Source organism: Erythrolamprus reginae, chromosome 3 (assembly GCF_031021105.1).
Source record: "Erythrolamprus reginae isolate rEryReg1 chromosome 3, rEryReg1.hap1, whole genome shotgun sequence".
NCBI classification, from domain to species: domain Eukaryota; kingdom Metazoa; phylum Chordata; class Lepidosauria; order Squamata; family Dipsadidae; genus Erythrolamprus; species Erythrolamprus reginae.
In genome coordinates, this window is record NC_091952.1 from 207,071,183 (window position 1) to 207,095,052 (window position 23,870).

The window sequence follows — 23,870 nt, forward strand, 5'->3', positions numbered from 1 at the left end:
TTAGATTTGTATGCTGCCCTTCTTCGAAACCTCGGGGCAGCTCACATAATACAATACAAAAGCAATATGTGTACAAATCTAATAGTTAAAACTATAAGCTGGAATCCCTTACATTAAAAAGCAGTCAATTAACTCAATCACATCCACACATAACATTTAATGGTTGGGGGCATGATCTAACTGCCCCATGCCTGGTGACATAGATAGGTCATAAGAGTCTAACAAAAGGTGGGGAGGGTGGGGGCAGTCCGAATCTCTGGAGGTCTGGTGCCGCCACAGAGAAGGCTCTTCCCCTAGGTCCCGCCAGATGACATTGTTTAGTCGACGGGACCCGGAGAAGGCCATTCTGTGGGACTATCCAGTCGCTGGGATTTGTGCGACAGAAGGCGGTCCCATAGGTAAGGAGAATGTGAGGCAGTAGGGTGAAGGATACTACCAAATTTGTAAGTCCCACTAAGTAGGCTAATCCAGGAAATCAATTCTATGGGATGACTATAATGTGCAATTATTGAAATAGACTAACTATAATAGAATGAAAGCCTGATTATGCCTTACACTCCTTTCTTCTCATACTCTAGTTAACCAGGGAAGGGCCTGCTCAGGTTACTTCTAAATTCTTACTTCTCAGGACTTAAATAATATTTCAGCCCTCTTTGTTTGTTTATGACTTTTGCATATTTTTATCAAGCTCACCTCCCTTATTATTTACAAAATTTGCCTGATCAAACTCTTACTGTCATGCTGCCGACTGCTGTCCTGCCATTCAAAGTCCTGTTTCTGACCAGACTGCTGAACAGTGTTAAAATTGCTGTGGTTTATTCGATAAACAATGTTATCTTGAAATGTAATGAAATATGTGTCTAAATAAATATATTAGCAATGATTTTCATCTATCTGCAAGATGGGTGCATGAAAGCTTGCTCGCCTCCAAGGATTTTGAAAGTTAAATAGCTTGTTTCTCTCCAATGAAAGACTTCACTAAAATAAGCACTATGAACAAATCTCCAACTGTGAACTAATTAAAGACAATTTCCTTTCATGGTTTTCTACTAAATGTCATTTGTGATTTTATTCTGTCTTTATATACACATTATTTGTAACATTTCTTTGAATATCTAACATAGTAAATGGCTGTTTATGAAAGTCTTACGTTTTTATTTTAAAAATCTTTTTATTTCTATCTGGAGTTATCAATTTTTATTTATTTTAATGCTGAAACTCTAATCTCAGAATTTAAATCTCACTGATTCAATTTTCTATTGACTTATATGAGCTTGTACTATCAACTAACAATTTGCTAGTGACTTTTTAAAATGTATTCTATTGATATGTAAGTTATTGTTTTAAAAGAACCTAAGTTTTTAAAAATTATTTATTTCTGAGAGCAGTGGCTTTAAAATTAGACTCAGTTGGCTCATTCTGATAAACTGACTTGAAAGGATTTATGTATAGACAATATTTTTTATTTCTTTTGGTTTGACCCAATATTAAACAGATTCATATGTTCTTAATTGTAAGCTGCTTTGTAATTTTGCATATTGAACTACTGAAATAATAACAGTTATTCAGCAACATAGTTTAGGATAACATCAAAATGACAAAAATGTCATGATATCATAACAAAAGTGCACATGCAGTTTTAGGACAAATGTATAAAAGTGGTAGAGCTTGGATAAGGGTCAGGAAAAATTGATTAAAAAGGCATAATGATCCAATCTTCCACTTTTTTGTGTGTGTCGTGACACACCATTCATATATTACTAAGCGGAGTCTAGTACCAATTGCTACTCCTTCAAAATGTCACTCTGATCACCAAACATTTTTAAAGTTCTCAATCCTAAAGTAAATGTATTAGAAAAATGAAGATACTTTAATGCCCCTCATCTCACCCCAGTATTATAATTTCCTGGTTTCTTGGTGAAACCATTCGCTCTGATTAGTAATTAGAACTATCAGTTATAACAGCTATATTCAATTCTCATCCTCCCTTGTAAACTTGCACCCAAAATCTCTTTCAGGGCAGATTAGTGTAGTATACAAAGCAGGGGTAAAAAGTAGTTCTACTAGTAAAAAGTCATTGGTTAGTACAATAGTGTATGTTTGTGTGTCTGGATCGAAGAAACAGGATAAAATGAGTGAGAAGGACTTCCTTCTACTTGCTTGTTTCCTAGTAGTGCTTTTATCTCCATTTCTGATTGTAAGAAAAATGTTAGGAAGTATGCAATGTAGGGATTTTCAGGATTTGTAGTTCTTAATTAATTCAGCTAATAGGATTGGCTTGGAAAATGAAGTGATATGCTTTATGTTTTAGTTTATTCACTTAAGAAATCAGTTCATTTCTGTGTTTTTTTCAAGAATTCAGGGGAGTTTGTCTATTTTTTAAACAACAGAATACACAAAAGATTTTTCAATTAAAAACTCACTACAATTAATAAGCAGCAAAAAGATCATGTATACTTCATTTTTTGAAGCCCTACTTAAAGTTAGCAACTTTACAAAACTGGTTGACTTAGTAGTTGACAAATCAACAATATTTCTTCCTTACAAGAATTGTCATATATGGTAATAATTTTCTGTCTGTCTGTCTGTATACATGTATGTATTGTAATTAGTCTTTCATCTTTTCATGACAATACCATCCCTTTGAATAAACAATGGTGCTTCATCACTTAATGGTAATAGTCATGTTACTTGTTTATAATAAATTACAATTATGCAAGTTGTGGGCACTCTGTGGACAGTAAATGAATGCCAATAGCTTAACGCTGATTAGGTAGGTTTTACTACGTTATGGAAAACAATATTTTCAAGAAACTTGCATATTTAAGCTAAGAAATGTTTACTGGAGAATCTGAATATCTAAAATAAAACAATGAAACAAACAATTCATGAATGAAATGAAATGAAAAACATAATACAATTAGTCATCATTTACCAACTGTAATAGAGACCAGCAATTCTGTTGCTTTGCAGTGGGATGCCATGAGGTGAGTATGCTCATTTATAACATCCAGTTCCAATCAGGAAGCGAATTCCCTACAGTCATTAAGCATGGTTTTACATGACTGTAACTTGCAACTTCCTGTCAATCTCCAAAATGACTTTGCTTATTGAAAGCTGGCTGTGAGCGTCGCAAATGGCAGTCACATAACTATGGGGTGCAATAGCCATAAGTTTGAAGACATGTCATAAAGTTATTTTTTCAGCATTGTTATATCTTTGAACAATCGATAAACATGGTAATTGTTAATGCAGGACTATTTGGATAATGAGTTGCCTTGGTTAGTTACAAAGGCCACTAAAGACAAAGTTACAAAGGATAAATGGCTGTATTGATGAAAGCAACCAGGTAAAAGAAAAATATTCATTATTTTGATGATGAAGAATGCATGTGGGAAAGGATAAATAAGTGGCTTCCTTGCCTCTAACAGATATACTTTACAGGCTATGCCATTGCAAAGCTACAGGTATCAAGATATCATTTGGAGCAACAAAAAAAAGGAAAAGGAAAATAATTAGAGTTTTCTTGCAATCATCACCTTTTGTTATTAAAGTTGAATCCTTTGCCAAGCAAAGTCATTAAGTAAAATGTGCATTCAAATCACACCTGGTTCAGTTTCTTAAAAGTGCAATTTCAGCTAATTTAACAATCTACTCTTCTTAAGGGATGGGTTTGCAGAGAAATTTAAGTTAGTGAGATAAGCTTGAGTAAATCATGCACTTAACTGATTTTTGATAATAGAAGAATTTGGATGGCTAAAAATCCTCCAAACCATAGAAACTAGAGAATATGGATTGTAATTATAATTTCATGCCAAAAATCACATGAACAAGTATCAGTTATTTTATTTCTCTTCCAGATACTTCTAATCATTTTTCAATTTATGTCACATTTAACAATGCAGTTTATTTTACAAACTTTGGTCCTTAATACACAAAAAGAAGTAATGTAATTACAAATTATACCATAACAGAAGAATAAAAAATAACAAAACTATGTGATTACATTGTTGTAGGTAATCAATGGTGCCAGATCTTGTTCTATTAAAAAATCTAGCACCCATTAGCATATACTACACTGATAGAGGTAGCTGGGAGTTGTGCTTCAGCAGGGTGTGGAGGGTTTCTAGTCCCCAAGTCTGATTTTGAGGAAAAAGGATCCAATAATTAAGTTTACTGTACAATGAACCTTTGTTTGAATTCCTTCCCCCACATGTCCCAAAACAGCAATGTATAAAAACACATATTAAATTATTGTAGGCTTTATTGTGTATCTTCTTTTGCCCCTGTCTTCTATATAACTGTTATAATGTATTTCTTATTTCTAAAAGGCAGGGGGCAATTCTATGCAACTTGTTAACTTGTGCTTTTATGAAGTTGAGTAATCAAACATGGATGTTTTCAACTTCCACCTTCAGTTTTAAAAAGGAGCTGATTGCAGATAATTACAAGAGAATTTCACCCAGAGATCCAGAGGCCCACGGTAAGAGTAGGAAACAGTGGGTTTAAGAAAAATGGAAAGGTTGGTGTTTATTTATTGATTAAATTATAGTATAGGACACATTTCATAAAATTGGTAGTGGTAGATCTGGCATATAAAAATTGCCAAACTATGCATATTTGGTCAGAATTTCCATACTATTTGAAGGATTCCACTCTACATTGATCATTTCAGAGCTGTATTTTGATATTGCAACTGTATGCATAATTATCTTTGGAGTGTATCTTACTCAACAACGTGAGACATTCCTCTGAGTTATCATAGGAGTTTGCACTAACGTTACAATATAATGACACAGTGGCAAGTTGAAACACATTTTTCTTTTAAAAAACATCACATAATAACAGTATACATTATTTTGTTTTCAAGACTAAAATTTGGTAAATATAAGGAATATAGATCAAACAATAATTAGCAACAAAACAGAACTTTTATGTACCCAGCATGTAGAAAGAAAATACTGAGGATGGGGAAGGCAATCATTTTCCCACTTTGTGGCTTTTGGGGCCATTTGGTTAGTCACAGGTAGAAATAGCATGTTTTTCTAGGCCAGAAATGATATCAACAAATCCTTACTTTTAAAATAGAAGTACAGTAATACCTTGTCTTACAAACTTAATTGGTTCCAGAAGTAGGTTCGTAAGGCGAAAAGTTCGTAAGATGAAACAATGTTTCCCATAGGAAACAATGTAAAAGCGATTAATGCGTGCAAGGGGGGGAAATCGCAAAATGGCGCTCCGCTGGGCGCCACCGCCCGGCTGTCACCTTTTAAAACAGCCAGGGGGCTTCTCGGCGTTCTCCCGAACCTGAACCCAAACTGTTTCAGAAGATGACAGGCCGGCGGTGCTTCTCGGCGGCCTCCCGAACCCAAACCCGAAAAGTTCGGGTTCGGGAGAATGCCGAGAAGCCCCCCAGCTGTTTTAAAAGGTGACAGCCAAGCGGCGGTGCCCAGCGGAGCGCCATTTTGTGATCTGCAGTGGGTTCGTAAGCCGAATAAAGTTCGTAAGAAGAGGCAAAAAATTTATGGACCCCGGGTTCGTATCTCAAAGTGTTCGTATCATGAGGGGTTCGTATCACGAGGTACCACTGTACTTCTTTGTGATTTGATATCATCATGCTTTGAAATAAATTCTCTATTATCATCCCCACCATTCCATCTGTCCTCCTGAAATTTCTTTAGCAGTCATCAGAATGAATTTGCTTTCTCTCAAAATTCTTCAACTATTTCATTTAGAAAGCACTCTTACACAAATCCCTTATGGGCTTACCTGAGTAGGATACATGAAAACCAGAGCCAAACCTGTTGAGGAGAGGCAAATTTTTACAGTACAGTAATGATGTATTTTTATTGTTTTGTCTATTGCTTTGAGGGTAAGTTATAAAAGAAATAGAGCTTCAAAATTAGAGCAGATTTTGTGAAGAAAAAAAATCCATATATAGAATGTACTTCAAGAAACAGAGTGGTTATTCAGATGACACATAAAATGCTAATAACAATGAATATAATACTATGATGTTTATTTGTAATGTTCTCAAAATCTGAAGATTAAATAGTGAAAAGGTTAATATATTGCTAACCACCTCCAATATTTTTCTTCAATTATTCTCTGACATTGCTTGCTTATGATAACAACTAGCTATCAAAACCAAGACCTTTATTAGAGAGGTTAATGTGAGGTAGGAACTCCATTCTGTGTTATTTTGGCTTAAGGGCATAATGTCACAATTTAGTGCATCCTTTAATGACTTTTTTTTTTCCTAAAGCAAGCTTGCAGCTTAGAACTAATTCAGCAAATTTCCTTGTAGGATCTTCAGGAGATATTTGGGGGGGGGGGGGGGGGGGGCGGAGAGAAAGTACAATTGATTATGTAGCCAAATTTCTGTTCAAGCCTGCTTACTGATTTTTGTTCATTTCACAAACAAACAAGGCATGAATATATCAACCTACAACCCATAAACAATAAAGAACTTCATCCTGTAAGTTTGCTACGGGCAGCAGTTTGTGCCTGAATCTGCTATTTGTCATAAGACAAATGATAAAGTGATTGCCATTTGTTACTGAATACACAAGAGGAGTGTTCATCTGTGAACCACAAAAATGCAGGCAACAGTAAATACTGCTGTTCTCAATGCTAACTACTAATAAAAAAAAATCCCCCTTATGTTGATAGCCAAAAAATTACTTTGGCAGAATATACCAGCAGCAGCAATCTTAATTTGATTGGAACAATTACACCTTGGTCAAGAAAGCATTATTCAGAACATAAATATCCTAAACCCACCCAATTTCCAAGGAAGCAAAAACTATATATTATACAGAAAGGTAGCTTTTAAAATTGGGAGTAGAATTTAATTTATATGTATTGTTCCCATTTCTGTAGTGTTCAGTGATTTTAATATAAACTTTTTTTAATGTTTCTGAGTCACTGATGCTTGGCATCTTTCTGCTATATTAATAGAGTTTATAACAGTGCCCATACATTAATACAGTCTGTGTTTTATTCAGGCGCTGATGGACTTTAGGGAGTACCTAAATTCTTCGTTGTTGTACTTCCTGGCAGCTATAAGATTTTTATTAATGTAAGGTTACCCAACAATAAAATAATTCTTAATATGCAAATGACTTTCTCTGGAACTTAAAGGGCTGCTCATTAAGTTACAACCTAAAAATAGTGAAACTGGCCTCCTTCTCAACAGTACTTCTGTTTCTTATTTTCTCAAAAGAGAAATCCTATTATAAATTTGCCACCTGTTCTGAAAAATAGGATGTACAGTACTGCAGCATGGGGGGAACAGCTGTTAAAAAAAAAGATCATCCAATTGTATAGCTACACAAATTCTTAAGCATGTTTATAGTAGCTGTTATGATTGTTTCTAGACATAATCTCTCTACTCTTCATAGAGAGACAAAGAAAATTCTCTTTTATATTACAATTGCTCCATTTTCACATTTCTCCAAAATTATGGTGCACAATGTATGCCGTACATTGTACAGAAATGGCCATGCTTGAATATCAGAGATTATATTTTTGTTTAGGCAATCTCTCACAATTGGGCCCAGAATCTTGGTCATTGGGTGATGCCACATGATTGCTTCACTCAGCAACAGCAATCCCAGCTGTCTCTGGTACAAGTTGTTAAGTGGACTTCCACAGAGAGGATCTGGAGTGATGGCATGGAAAACGAGTATAGACCTCCCATCACACTCAAGAGACCCAGGATCTCTCCCCACAGCACAGGGGAGAACCTTGAGAATGATGCCATTAACTACAATTTTCCCCTTTGGAGGGACCAAAAAATAGGCATTTATTAGAGGTTTCCACTCCAGAGGGGAAATGCTAGTGAATGCCAGCTTTCTAGAATATTAGCGTTCACCAAAGCTTTCCAAAGCTGATTTTTGCTAGCATTTTGCCCCCAAGAAAACCTAGTAAACACCAGCAATCTCAAAGATTGTGAAAACCCATAAAGTTTTTTTTTTTTTGCTGAAGATGAATATTTTACCAAAACTGGTCTTGGGAACTAGGGATATTGTTTCCAAATATCCCTATATAATTAGACAAAAAGTATTTTACAAATTTAATCTGGTAAGGGAAGAAACCAAAAATTAAATTTAAACTTCTGCAAGAAGTAAAAGAAAGAGAAGGATTTGGCGTACCAGATTGGGAGTTATACCATCAAGCAACAGTGCTAATCTGGGTAAAAGAATGGATAAATTTAAACAATAAAAGGTTGTTAACACTAGAGTAGTGATGGCAAACCTATGATATGGGTGCCATAGGTGGAATGGAGAGCCATATCTTCTGACACCTGAGCTGTTGCCCTAGCTCAGCTCCAATGTGCATGTGTGTGCCGGCCAGCTGATTTTTGGCTCACTCAGGGAGGGCACTTTTGGCTTCCAGAGAGCCTCTAGGGGGGATGGGGGAGGACGATTTTATCCTTGTCCAGCTCCAGGGAAGCCTTTGGAGCAAAGATTTTGTGGTATAATATACAACTGAAAAATGGTAAGAATTATGGAAAAGAAATAGAAAAATAACATTGGCAATACCATACAAAGAGAATTTATATAAGATGTTCTGTAAGTGGTATCTTCTATCAGCAGGATTGGCTAAAATGTTTAGAAATTCATCATTAGAAATGCAATCAAGGACCAGGCACGTATTATCATATGTGGTAGTTGTGTAAAAAAGCAAAGGAATATTGGCAAAAAATTCAAATATGGCTGGAAGAGTGAATTGGATAGAAAATAGAGTTCCAATCAGAACTATTCTTATTTGGAATTTTAAGTGAGAAAAAAACAAAGGAGTAACCTACTTAATAATACATATTATAACAGCAGCAAGAATGGTTTTTACCCAAAACTGTAAAAATTGAGAGATCCCCCTAGATCAGACCTGGGCAAGGGGCGGCCCACAGGCTGCATCCAGCCCACCTGCTGTCTGTGACCGGCCCGCCCGCTATCTGTGACCAGTTTCCTGGAGGAGGAAGCCATGGGGGGAGGGACAAGCGCCTCAAATGAACAGGACAAAAAAGCACCCACCAACAAGGCTCTCTTAGAGCCCCACCATCGCGGGACAAATCGGGGTCACCCTTTTTAGTCCCGTTTTGCCACAGGAAAGCAACAATCCCTCCTTCTTCTTGGCTCTCTCCTCTCTGCGGTGCCGGACAAAAGGCAGCGGGTTGGGAGGGGGGCAGTTGCTGAGGCTCAGGGCAGCAGCAACTGCAGTCCAATCACAGCAGGAACAGTCTGGGAAGCCGAAGGGGGGGGGACAACAGCCCAGAGGATAGGATGCAAGGGTGGAGGGCTGCTGGGGAAGGCAGCAGTGGGCCGATAGAGAGGAGGAAAGTGGGCAGGCGGCTTCACGCCATATTGGGTGTTATTATGCAATAAGTGAGTGTTATTGTGATAATGTGGGAGCGGGGCCAGCCAGAAGTGGGGGTGTGGGCTGCTGGGGAGGGGCAGCACAAGTGAGGAAGTGAAGGGAGGAGGGGGAGGAGAGTGGAGGGGCAAATAAATAAATAAGGAACGGGGGGAGGTTTGCACTCTTTGTGAGTGTGTGTGTATTGGAGGAGGGGGTAATTTGGAAGAAAGAAAACAAGGAATAGGGTAGAACTGAGTTAATTATATTAGTCCGGCCCTCTAAAACCATGCCAATTTCTCATGCGGCCCCATGGCAAAATTAATTGCCCACCCCTGCACTAGATGGTGATTAGGAAAATTCTGAGCTGCGCTGAAATGGATAGATTGACTTTAGAATTGAAAAAACAAAAACAAGAAAGAGGAGAATACTGTGAGATATGGAACATATTTTATCAATGGTTGGAACAGAAAAGAGAGACCAGAAACAAGAAGTAACTAGGATTATAAGGAGAATTAAACTTATGTATGTTAATATAATAGAATGAAATTGGATAAGGCAGAGTTAAAATGATAGAAGTATGATGACTGTGTCTATGTAAAGACTGAACAGACCAAATGTATATAAGTAGTAAGGCATATATGATACTTATCTTATAATTTAGTATGTAATAAATAATAATAAAACATTATTAAAAATAATAATAAAAATAATAAAAATTATTTAAAAAATAAGTATTTTTGCCAGATTTGAAGTCCATTCCAGTGCACAGAAGGATTTTCCCCTCCCAGCATGTGGAAAGCGGGGGAAAAATGCCTTGATGCACTGGGGGAATGGCTTTCAAATCCAACATTGCCTCTCCTTGAAACATTCTCTGCTGGCTTCCCCATTGATTTCATGGGGAAGGTGGCACAGAAGATTGCAAATGGTGATCAGATTATGGCAGGACACTTGGCAACCAGTCATAAATGCAAGCAGGTTGCCAAGCTCTTGAAATGCTAATGCAACATTTTATGACAGCCAGAAGTGTATTACAGGAGGTAAAGTACCTCCCTCTAAGTCTATCATTACTGCAAATGGTCGTTAAACAACAGATCACGAGTCAGGTACTACCCATACTTCACTATGCACTGCTATTTGATTACATAGCTGGGGGGAATGAAATAATTTATTCAGGTGAATTTCTGATAGTGATGTTGTAGTTCCTTGAATACCACTACCAAAAAAAGTATATATTTTTGACAACATTAAATTAAATTAAACAAACAATTAAATGTGGGAGGAAATGAATAGAATTAGCAGTAATTTCTATGGGAGTTTATCAGAAATCCCAAGATTACAGACAACACTGGAAAGTTGAAAAATTATGTTTGAAGAAGACAACGGCAGCCTGCCTCTTGAATATTGACAAAGAAATCTAAATGATTGTCAAGTATAGTGAAGACAAATAAGTGATGCAATTGATCTTTAAGTGGGGAGTCATAGGTTATGTGATCTTTGCCGAACTAGATATCCATGTGCCTGATAGAGTACGTAATGAGTTACTTGCAAGCATGAAGGCTGGATTCCATGACTTGAACATTATCTATGCTGCTACTAAGCAAAGAGAGCTTGCCCACTACCTTCCTGGATAAGAGAAACAGGTATCCAGAAGCTATATGTGTATATATAGAAAAGGTTGTTACCAAATTGTGTTACTAAAAAACAGAATAGAGATTATGACAGGGTTTGTTTAGGATTATTTCTATACTCTTTAATAGCTATATAAATAAAAGTATAAATGTTCATTTGTTCAAAATCATAAATCTCTGAAAATTCTTCACTGATTGCTTTGAATTTTTGACACAACGTTGCATTCAAATATGTGCATGTTTTTATATACCTACATTATATAGAGGTCACACCTGTGACAGGTAAAACATACACGTGATTAAAACAGGACTTTCTTCACCAATGGCTTTGAAATGTTGACACAATGTTGCATTTGAATACATGCATGTTTTTATAAACCTACTACAGTGGTACCTCTACCTAAGAACACCTCTACTTAAGAACCTTACTAGAACTGAGTGTTCAAGATATTTTTGCCTCTTCTTAATAACCATTTTCTACTTAAGAACTCGAGCCCGGAAAAATTTCCCAGGAAATTTGAGTGGCACGAAGGCCCGGCCAGTTTCTTGCCATTCCCCCTGGGTTTCTCTCTCTGGTGCAGTGCATGGGAGGTAGCCTCGCACAGGGTGTATGGGAGGCGTGTGCTCCTCCTCGCCGCCTCAGAGTCCCTCTTTTTTTTTTGAAGCCTTAAAGTTTTAGCTTTTTTTGATTCCCCTCACTTCACCTTCTTCCTTTGGCAGCGACTGTCCTCCTCCTCTTCTTTCTCCTCCTCCTCCCACCCAAATTCCGAGCTTTTATTTCTTTCCCAATGGGTTTGCATGCATTATTTGCTTTTACTTTGATTTCTATGGGGAAAATTGCTTCTACTTACAAACCTTTCTACTTAAGAACCTGGTCGTGGAACGAATTAAGTTCTTAAGTAGAGGTACTACTGTATTATATACCGTGTTTCCCCGAAAGTAAGACAGTGTCTTACTTTCTTTTTACCCCCAAAAGCCCCACTACGTCTTACTTTCGGGGTATGTCTTACATTGGAAAAAAATTGAAAGGGTTGCGTTCCCGAAGGCATCTCCCCAGAGTCCAGACGGGCAGCCGTGGGACAGGAGCCTCGTGAGCCCTTTTCCAAGTTCAACCTCAGGGTTCCAAGCGGCGTGCACGCGTGGAGCCGCAGACGCGTGTTGGGGAAGCGTGTGTCTGGAGGGGAGGAGCCGCTCTGCGCAGTTGGGCAGCCCCACCTGCCTGCCGGAAAGGAGGCGGGCGAAGGAGGGCGCAGCTCCGGCCGCTCGCCTCGGAGCCGGTCGGCCTCGCTGGCTGCTTGCAGCCGAGCCTCGGCAGGACTCGGTTGCTGGGACGAGCGCCTTTGCTGCAAGCCGCCGCCCGCTCGGCTCGCTTCGGACCAGCGCCGTCCTTCGCTTTGCCAAGCCGGGGAAGAGGCGGGTGGCGGCAAGGCGAAGGCGAGGGGCGCGCGGGGAGCTTGGAAGCGACGTCATCGGGCTCCCCCCCCCCGGCAATACCCCCGTGTTTCCCCGAAAGTAAGACATATGTCTTACTTTCGGGGTACGGCTTATATTAGCCGACCCCCCTGAAACCCCCGATACGTCTTACAATCGGGGGTGTCTTACTATCGGGGAAACAGGGTAGATGTCACACTTGTGACAGGTAAAAACAACAGCAATGAAGCTGTCTGGCAAATTCTTTAATTTCCCCTACATGAATAAAGTCCATCTAGAAAATTGACGTGTTTATTTCACAGCTGCAAGTGTGCAACAAAGAACCCTGAATTCACCGGCTACAACATTAACTGCTTTCTTCACATTATGTGAAAATGACATAATGCAACATTGCTACCAGGTGAAAGAACTGCTCATTCCGCTTTGAAATTGACATTTAACCTGCAACATGGAAAGGTCTTGACAGGACCTTTCAAAAGTGAAAATGTCCTCATTCCTCGCATTCCTGTAATTCCCAATTCGATTGGCATTTGCAATCACCATCAACAAAGCTCAAGGCCAATCTTTAGAATTGTGTGATTTAGATCTACCTACAAATTGCTTCTCACATGGACAATTATATGTTGCATGTTGCATGTTCTAGAGTTCGGCAAACCAGACGAACCAGACTGAGCCACAGCTACGCATGACCAGGTACAGCTAGTAGATATATAAAACCTCAGATCCCACAGAATAATCTAAAATTTTATATGTAATTTCAGTCATCTATCATGATTCTATAGGACAACTTCCCATCTACTGTTAAGCATATCTATGATTGAATCAAAAATTTATTTTGATTTTATTTTGAAAACAATTCCTACATAGACATTTAGAGTAAACTGGAATATTTTCAAAATATACAACATGGAACCTTCAGTATTAAAAAGGTAAGAGAACCAGTAATTATCTTTATCTAGTGAGAGCAATAATTGACTTTATATATCCCAAGATAGTTTTTCTGCTTGAGCAATTTTTATGACGATCTTTTTGATACACACCAGATTTCATCTGTTTTTCTTTAAGAGCTTTTCCATATGTTTCTATAGTAGTTACTACATGCAAATGGATGTGTATGCAGAAATTCCTATAAAATACAATAGTAATAATCATCATCATCATGCAAGGACAACATTCTTTATATGTATCCCAGCTACATAATTTAAAACTGAAATGACATAAATGTTTGGGCAATGAACACAACTATATTACAGATGTACTATATAATCCGCATTCGATTTCCTGGGGTGACTTTGTTAGAATCATTCAGTATTTTGCAACATTAAACATAATTGGACAGCTATCTTGGACAGCAATTACATGTGTTTATCTGGTCAACAGTTAGGGGAAACATTTCAATAGTAACTGTTTGAAAAATAAAAACATACTTAAAACATTGGCTTCATAATTTTGGGAAATAGTAACACTGCATTCAGATAAAGAGCTTGGGTTATGTATGACTCACATACAAACATATTCTATTTATTTTGCTTTTTTTAAAACAAATGGAACACTGAAACAGGAAAGCCTGACTTTTGACAGGAGTCTTATATAAGTGGAAGACTTTTAATTCTCAAATTGTTTCACTTCAATAACTCTTTTAAAGTTGTTGCGCCAAGATGCCTGGCGGATTAAGCTCCATTGCCTTTTCTTGTTTTGAACTAATGTATTCTTGATCACCGTTTAATGAAACTATATACCACATGGAGATTTCACATTAGATAAGCCATGTGAAACCCTCATCAGACAAGTAGCTCTGGCTGGTGGTAATCCTTCAGATGAAAATTTCAGACTAGCAGGTTTTCCAATTTAAATGAGCCCCTTTAACTATAAAAAATTGGCACGGTATGATTGCTAAAAATTATTTTTAAATTTTTATGTTGCCAAAGTGCCCCAGTGGCTGTGAAAAACAGAAATACAGCCGTAAATACAGAAAACATTAACTGGTCACTGAGGGGATCCAATTTACAACCCATAGAGACAACTCACATGGCTCACTGACACTGGTATTATTGGGTTTGCAATAGGGCGTTCAGTTCTGTTCACACCACATGAATGCAAAGCTATTCTTAAATATGCAATTAAATAGATTTATTCCACATGTTTCTCTAGTCAGTGGTTATTACTCACTTTTACTTCATTGCACTCTGAACTATAGAATTTTTGTGATATGTTCAGGTAGCATTTGGAATACAACTGAATTTATTGTAACTTTTTAATAAAAGGTTCACTTAATAGAGCAAGATAGATGATAGATAGATAGATAGATAGATAGATAGATAGATAGATAGATAGATAGATAGATAGATAGATATTTAAATTTAGATCATTTTGTTACTATGGTTTGGCTTGCAGCAATAATTTAAAAAAATAAAATTCAATACTGTCTATCCCTGTTTGAAATCAGGAGTAATAAAACCTATTTGCATACAATTTTGGTATTGGTAATTTTTACATTAAAAAGGGCAAGGAATATTTATTATTTAGTTATGCAAGTTTATATTTGAAATCAGTATATCTAATCAGTTTTTTTAAAGTGTATAAGTTGATTACACACTTATATATTCACATTTGAAAACAAATTTTAGAATAAACATGCCCAGGTGCACAATTTCATGTAACAAAACACCAGATATTTTCAAATATTGGTACGAAAGTACTGATCAAAGCCAATTTAATTAAAGAGGATTTTTTGATCTGTGTGTAACCCCTTCACTACAGTTTGTCTCTTTCAGACAGGAGATGAAACAAAAGCCATGGTAAGCTGGTTTCCTATTAGTATGAAGTAATATTCAAGATCAATGGCTTCTAAACAAGACAAACTTAACTTATTAGTTTCTAAGTAATTAGCCCCATTTCAGAGTTTGCATTTAAAAGAAGCTGCCATTCATTGCAGCTTCCTGGCTTCTTCTACATACAAAAGGAAGAAATAAGCCAAGATAAGTCCCCCATGGTAAAATAAATTGGATTATCCAAACTGGGTCATCATGGGCAGTTCTGAATTGCTAGTTCAATGGTCTAAAGGTACATAGAAACTTATAGAGTTAGCAAATTTGTTTTAGAAACTTGAGAACCCCAAGTATGCTGCATTATTGAAAATAGTGGCACCTTTCTAGAGAAGCATATGTTAAGAGCAGTATTCAGCTTATTCACAGTGGGTTAAATCACCTTATGACAACATTGTTCCTTCAGCTCTGATTTTGCTACCGTTTGATGTGTTGTGCACATATTGGGAGAACATAGTCAATATCAAGGACATTGCAAGATAGACTAGAGATTAACATTTGGATAATTATGCATGGGTAAAAGGTTGACAACTCACAAATCAGTATGAACTAATTCTCAACTCAATGTACTATATGACATCTCAGTGATATTTTTATTACCTAGGGAGGAATATTAGAAACATAGAAGACTGACGGCAGAAAAAGACCTCAGGATCCATCTAGTCTGCTCTTATACTATTTTCTGTATTTTATCTTAGGATGGATATATGTTTATCCCAGGCATGTTTAAATTCAGTTACTGTGGATTTACCAACCACGTCTGCTGGAAGTTTGTTCCAAGGATCTACTACTCTTTCAGTAAAATAATATTTTCTCATGTTGCTTTTGATCTTTCCCCCAACTAACTTCAGATTGTGTCCCCTTGTTCTTGTGTTCACTTTCCTCTTAAAAACACTTCCCTCCTGGACCTTATTTAACCCTTTAACATATTTAAATGTTTCGATCATGTCCCCCCTTTTCCTTCTGTCCTCCAGACTATACAGATTGAGTTAATTAAATCTTTCCTGATACGTTTTATGCTTAAGACCTTCCACCATTCTTGTAGCCTGTCTTTGGACCCGTTCAATTTTGTCAATATCTTTTTGCAATATTGCAATACTTCATACACCAATATGAAATACTAATAAAAATGTACACATGAAACATGTACACCTTGCATGTCATGCTTTAATCTATAAAACCCCAAATACTTCAATGAAGCTAAGGGTATATCTGTATGACAGCACTAGCACAACTGGTTTCCCATTTTAAATCTACTCTCCCACCCCATTTGTTATTTCTATATATACAGGGGGTCCCTGACTTACGATGTTGATCCGTTCCTACGTCGTATTGTAAGCTGAATTTCTGTGTAAGTCGGGACATTCCTGATCTTCCTCCACTTTGCTCTAATGCTCTCTTGCCTGATTCACTCCAACCCTGAAGCATGGCCAGCTACACTGAGTTCGCACATTTGAAAGGCCTTGCTGCCCCTGAGTTGCCTCATCATGATATCATCACCATGTGTAACCAGCTACTTTAGGTGACTAAAAAAAAGCCTGCTTGCTAAAATGCTTCATTCGTGCCTTCTTCCCACCCCGTGCTTCAGAAAGCACTGGAGTCAGCGAATGCGGTGAGAGCGAGCCAAGGAAGCGCGGCATGGCAGGAGGAAGGGGCAAAGGATAGGTTAATAATAGCTGTATGGAGGGCTCGCTAGGCTACAAGCCTGAGTTCCCCCTTCCCCAAACCCTTAGCCGAGGTTCAGCTCTGAACCAGATTTTGGTGAACAACAGGGAGCAACTGCATGATGTGAACTTCCCGTCTGAATTCGACCCTGCTTCCCCAAATGGGCTTTGCTGCTACTGAAACATCTTGTAGCTTAATACCGATGCTGCATGTCAATTTGCTCATGAGATGCATGTAACCCCCTTCCTGTTTTGTGTATTTATCCCGTAGTGAGAGCCAGCCAGGCGAGTGCGGCGTGGTAGGAGGAGGGGGGCTGGTTTCGTGTCGTAAGCATGAAACATCATAACTCGGGACTGATGTATTAAGTATTAAGCTACAAGATGTTTCGGTAGCAGCAAAGCCCATGCGCATGCGTGAAAGCAAAAATATTGGTGAAAATCGCCAAAATCTCACTCGCACACGTGTCCTTACATAATATTTCATTGCTACATATGTGCAGAAGCTAAATCTCTCGCCAATGGGCACATGCACGACCAGCAGACTTGCGCACACTCACGACGGCATCGGAGGGCGCACCGGGAGTGCTGAAGATAATAGTGCTTCAGCTGTTCTATTAAAAATGGGTAAAAAATTAACATCACATAAATTAATTTATGCTCCCTTAAACCAGTGATGGCAAATCTTTTTCTTCTTGCGTGCCAAAAATGGGAGTGTGCGCCCACACGAATGTGCTCATGTGCCACCACACAGCCGCCCCGCACATGTCACACTGCTCATGCGTGTATCCCCATACAAGCGCCCCCTCCTGTTAGGCCGATTATTAGTTATTGTTATTGTTTATTATTCTCCCCTGAAGCCGCCGGAGTGCGAAATATGACCCACTGTTCAAACTGGAAATTCGGAAAAATTGACTTCTAGTTTGTCCATTGGGATATTTTTCATACTCCAGAGCCCCCTCTAGCCTGGGGAGAGCAAAAATGGCCTCTCCCTGCTCTCTGGAAGGCCAAAAATAAGCTGACCAACATGTGCATGCACACTGGAGCTGACACAGGGCAACGCATTGCGTACCCTTAGATATAGCTCTGCATGCCACCTATGACACGTGTGCCATAGGTTTGTCATCACGGCCTTAAACCATCTAAATGCCCCACATTGATTAACAAAACTGTGTATTATCATTACTGCTCTTTTACAAACACATCATTAATGTGCATATAGATATTCTAAGTCCATGACACCGGTAGAAACAGACTCCCGAGGCGTGTCAATATGTATATTGCATAGTTTCATTATCGACAAGGAAAATTTTTAAGGGATGTTTGTTTTTGGCCATAATTTTCAGCTAGTTCTATTTTTAATAATTTTATTTATTTTTTATTTATTTAATTTGTATTGTGCCTATTTTACAAAACTGACTCTGCCCATTCTACAAGATTAACAAACTGACTAAATGTTCCGTTATTATTCTTGATTGACTTTTAAAAAATGTATTATGTAAATAATGTGAAATGATACATTTTAGGAAAGTGGCGCCACAGCCAGTTCATTCTGTAATATTACACCTTTGATTTTCAGATCTTGCTATTCTGTGATCTTCTTCCATTCTCTGTCTTTTATTCTATTCCCAAAGGTTGCCATATCAATTATCCTTTTTTTTTTCTTTTCAACCAGAGTTAAATCTGGCATGTTGTCTGACAAAATCTTTTCAATTTAACTTTGGAAATCCCACAATATTTTAATCTGGTCATTTTGACTATTATTATTATCACCCCTAGTATTACTATTTAAATAGCATTTATTAAATTATTTCCTTTTAATAAATATTTAGGAGTCAATGAACATCTGAAACTTCATGAAGAGGGTTATGAGCTAAAGAGTTTGGGGACCTTTGCCTTAGATATTGTGAAGCTTCTAAAATATATTCTAATACAGTGTTTCCCAACCTTGGCAACTTGAAGATATCTGGACTTCAACTCCCAGAATTCCCCAGCCAGCACTGTTCTAATACATGGCCCTATTACAACATTTTACACTAACTGTGGCTTCTACATTTTCAAGAGTAGGCCTCTGTAGGGTGTACTTCAATGTTCTAGGCCATCAAACAGAAGTCCTTGTACAAGAAAGTGTGCAACCAATGAGAAAATCACCACTGACCAAATGCATTCTATGCTACTGAAGTATAGTAGTTTTAGTACGCTACTACTAAAATACAAAGGAGTAATTACAGTATGAAAAAATAAATGTCACATTTTATTTGTGGAACTACCAGTAGCTGAAATACAGTGGAGGCTACTGTTAACAGACTGGAAGATACAGTAACTATTCTGTTTCCATTATAATCTTCCAGAAATTTCTGGATAATATTTTTTTTTTAATTTCAATGCGTTATCTCTCATTTTATCTCTGTAAAGGTTTAGGATCACCTTTCATTTTTATTCTTCTCTCAATAACTTTGTAAGCATGGGCAAGGGAAGGAAAGAGGGACAAATGACGAACATCACAATGCAATGCAAACTTCATTCAAAGTTTAAGGTACACATTTGTCTCAGTGTCCCACAACACATTCTCATTACCATAATGCAATCTTGCTTGTGAAGTAGATTAGTAAGAGAAAAAGTGACAGGACAAAATTCATCCAATGCATACCATAGTTCTGTAAGGGCTTAGATAAATTTGTCAATCGTTTTCTGAAAAAAAGTTCAGGGACCCATTTTAGATGCCAAACATAGTCTCAGGAGAAAAAATTGGAAAGGAAAGCAACTGGGACTTTCTTTAGAAGATTACATTGTATTTCTTACTTTTTCGAACAGGTAAATGAAATGCATATTTTAAGATCAGGGATTGGCTCTCTGGCTGCATGTTTATGACTTGGGAAAGCTTAGATCAACCAACAGCATCTTCATCAACTCCACTAAGCAATCTGGCTGAAACCAAAAATACATAGGACAGTTCCAATCCTATGTTGGGGATTGCACATACTGTATATCTATTATCAATGCACTGGTACTTTTGTATGGCTTTGTATCAGCATTATATAGCTAAAGAACTCATTGTATGGGAACTCCTATGTGTCACTTATATTTGGAGCTTCACAAATGAAATATAATTGTCCTCTGGTTTCTCAATTCGGTTCTGTCAGCTCATAAGATGGACCACACAAGAAACATAACCAGATGAAGCTTGCAAGTTCTCCGTCCCCCACCTTGACAGCCCAAGAAGGTACAGAGGGTCTCTTCTGAGCCTCTTGCCCACCCACATTCTTGTTAATGAGTTCAGCTGCCTTTTCTCCAACAGTTCCCTTGGTTGCATTTCTTTACCTTATCTCTCATGGTCATTCCCATATACCATTAGTTAGAAACATGTTACATGAACATGGAACTTTCATAGGGAAACTATTAATAAGAAATAAATGTCTATATTGGAAGGACATAGTGTCTTTTGGTTAATGTTCTTTTTTCCAAAATGGTTCATCAGAATGTCCATACATTGTTTGCTATACTTTTCTCAGAAAAGGAAATCAATTTAACTATATAGTACATATTCATGTTATCAAGAAAAATGAAACATCATAATAATGTAAATAGCACAAACCTTCTTAATCTTCAAATCATTTTGTCTATTCCACAGCAGCTCATCTAATGTTCTGTTGTCTGTCTTTATTTTTTTTCTAACATTATCCAGCCGGCCATATAGAAAATCAACTAATCTCCGAGTATTTTCTTCCTTTGATTTTATTTTGGCATATTTTTCTCTTTAAAGGAGACAAAATATATCATTACTTATATGAAAAATTATTCAGAACTATTAGGCAAACTGCTCATGCAGAAACAGTGATTGCAATATAGTGAGATGCTTTATAATTGTGCAAGTGCAATGTGCACATACAGTTTATTGCAGTGTTTCTCAACCTTGACAACTTGAAGATATTTGGACTTCAACTCCCAGAATTCCCCAGCCAGCATTTGCTGGCTGGGGAATTCTGGGAGTTGAAGTCCAGATATCTTCAAGTAGCCAAGGTTGGGAAACACTGGTTTATTGGACCATTTCTTTTCAGGAGCTCTCCCAGCTAAATATAAATGGACACACATGTACACGCACACACACGCACACATATGCACACACCCACACCCACACACACATAGCCAAAAAATGTTTAGATATAAAATATAAATTTATATAATAATGTAAAACATATGAACCTGATTTAAATTAAGTCACATATGTATCTCAACTGGCACCATTTAAGACATTTTAAGTGAAAAGTTAATACAGAAAATAGTATAAGGGCAGACTAGATGGACCAGGAGGTCTTTTTCTGCCGTCAGACTTCTACGTTTCTATGTTAAGAGATTGAAGCCATAATCTTATCCAATCTGTATGCCATGCAGCCTGTTACATATATTGAAGGAGAGGTGCCAATACTTTAACTGAGTCTTTAAAACTTTCAGTGGGCATTTCCTTTGTGTTTAGTGCTTTTCTGTTCATCAGCTAATCTATCTCATTTACTAATGGAGGCAGCTCCCAAATATGTTTCCCTTCTAAAATGTATAATTCTCTAACCCCTCTGTTACAATAGGCTTCTTACTATCTTTTTTAAAAATCTCCATCAGATGTTTGCTCTTGAATATTTCTAATTATAAAATTTCCTGTGATTTCCTGATCTTAAAACAATGTATCTCAGACGTGGTTGATAAATCCAGTAACTGAATTTAAACATGCCTAGGATAAACATATATCCATCGTAAGATAAAATACAGGAAATAGTATAAGGGCAGACTAGATGGACCATGAGGTCCTGCAGCCAATCTTCTATGTTTCTATTTTATGGTTCTTGGTTTTTTCTGTTTGTTTGTTTTTATTCAATTTTTTAATCTTCTTAGACTCAGTGTGGCTTACAACATGTTAGCAATAGCACTTTTTAACAGAGCCAGCATATTGCCCCCCATAATCCAGGTCTTCATTTTACCCACCTTGGAAGGACAGAAGGCTGAGTCAACCTTGAACCAGTGATGAGATTTGAACTGCTGACCTGCAGATCTAGCAGTCAGCTTTAGTGGCCTGCAGTACTGCACTCTACACACTGCGCCACCTCAGCTCTTTATATTTGTGATTGAGATCAGTACATTTTCTTCAGCTTTTTCTGAAAAGTTATTAGTTCTTCTTCATAATTGTTGGCTGCATTTGATTTCATGGTGTCATTACTCTTTCCTGATCCTATCATTCATATTTGTATGATATAAGCATATTAAACATGTGTCTTAAACTAATCTTATATTCTGTATATAGTGCATCCAGGTTAAAATGTGCTGGGACACTTACTTTCTTTAATTTCATATACATGGTACCTCTACCTAAGAACGCCTCTACTTACGAACTTTTCTAGATAAGAACCAGGTGTTCAAGATTTTTTTGCCTCTTCTCAAGAACCATTTTTCACTTACAAACCCAAGCCTCCGAAATTGTAACCGGATAAGGCAGGGAGAAGCCTCTGTGGGGCTTCTCTAGGAATCTGCAGGGAGGAAACGGCCAGAAAAGGCGGAGAGAAGCCTCTGCGGGGCCTCTCTAGGAATCTCCTGGGAGGAAATAGGGCCTCCACCCTCCCTGAGGTTTCCCCAATCGCATGCAATATTTGTTTTTACATTGATTCCTATGGGAAAAATTGCTTCTTCTTACAAACTTTTCTAATTAAGAATCTGGTCACGGAACAAATTAAGTTCGTAAGTAGAGGTACCTCTGTATTTGAAACTAGCAATTCATAGTCTGTTCGACAACCTGCATTTGAAAATGCCTTGGTTGACTGGATTGCCTCCATCTTTTATGATGATGATGATGATGATGTAAACTGAGACTGTGATATCACAAAGTACATTCAAAACTGGCTAACCAACCACACTCAATGTAGTGCTCAATTGAACTACATCTACATGGAGGGATGTATGCAGTGGAGTACCCCAAAGGTCTATTTTAGTCCCAGTACTCTTCAACATCTTCATCAATGACTTAGACGAGGGGATAGATGGGGAAATCATCCAATTTGCAGATGACACCAAATTGGCAAGAATAGCCAACACTCTATAAGATAGGCACAAAATACAGAAAGATCTTTACAAACTTGAATAATGGGCGCTATCTAATAAATGAAATTCATTGGTGAAAAAAGTAAGGCTCTATATTTAGGCAAGAAAAACAAAATGCATAAGTACAGTATATGTGGTACATCGCTCAACAGTAGTAACTGTGAGAGGGATCTTTGAGTCCTAATGGACAACAATTTAAATATGAGCCAGCAGTGTGCAGCAGCTGCCAAAAAAGCCAACACAGTTCTAGGCTGCATTAATTGTGGGATAGAATAATGATCATGTGAAGTGATAATGCCATTTTATAAGGCCTTAGTAAGACCACACTTGGAATACTGCATTCAGTTTGGGTTGCCACGATGCATATTGAGACTCTAGAAAAAGTCCAGAGAAGAGTAGCAAAGATGATTAGGGGCTAAAACATATGAAGAATGGTTGCAGGAACAGGGCATGGCTAGTTTAATGAAAAGAAAGACCAGGGGAGACATGATAACAATGTTCCAATATCTCAGGGGTTGCCACAAAGAAGGAGGTATCAACCTATTCTCCAAAGCACCTGAGGGTAGAACAAGAAGCAATGGGTGGAAACTAAACAAGGAGAGAAGTAACTTAGAACTAAGGAGAAATTTCCTGACAGTCAGAACAGTTAATCAGTGGAACAGCTTGCCTCCAGAAGTTGTGAATGCCCCAACACTGGAAGTTTTTAAGCAGATGTTGGATAACCATCTGTCTGAAGTAGTGTAGGGTTTCCTGCCTAAGCAGGGGTTGGACTAGAAGACCTCCAAGGTCCCTTCCAACACTGTTGTTGTTGTTGTTGTTGTTGTTATGTTATCATTCTAAGAAAATTTTAGCTTTTCATAGCTGTGTGTGATTTACAATGCTTC

The 23,870-nt window shown here is 37.7% G+C and overlaps 1 protein-coding gene across 6 annotated transcripts in view; it reads right to left on the reverse strand.

The window, feature by feature from the left end:
* The window catches only part of CCDC178 (coiled-coil domain containing 178), a 166,339-nt gene that overhangs the window by 86,547 nt on the left and 55,922 nt on the right, over window positions 1–23,870 (reverse strand). For all 6 annotated transcript variants that reach the window (XM_070747714.1, XM_070747710.1, XM_070747709.1 and 3 more), the window contains one exon: window positions 20,501–20,660. In XM_070747714.1, the coding sequence (XP_070603815.1) occupies window positions 20,501–20,660 (160 nt within the window). The remainder of the gene's footprint in view (window positions 1–20,500; window positions 20,661–23,870) is intronic.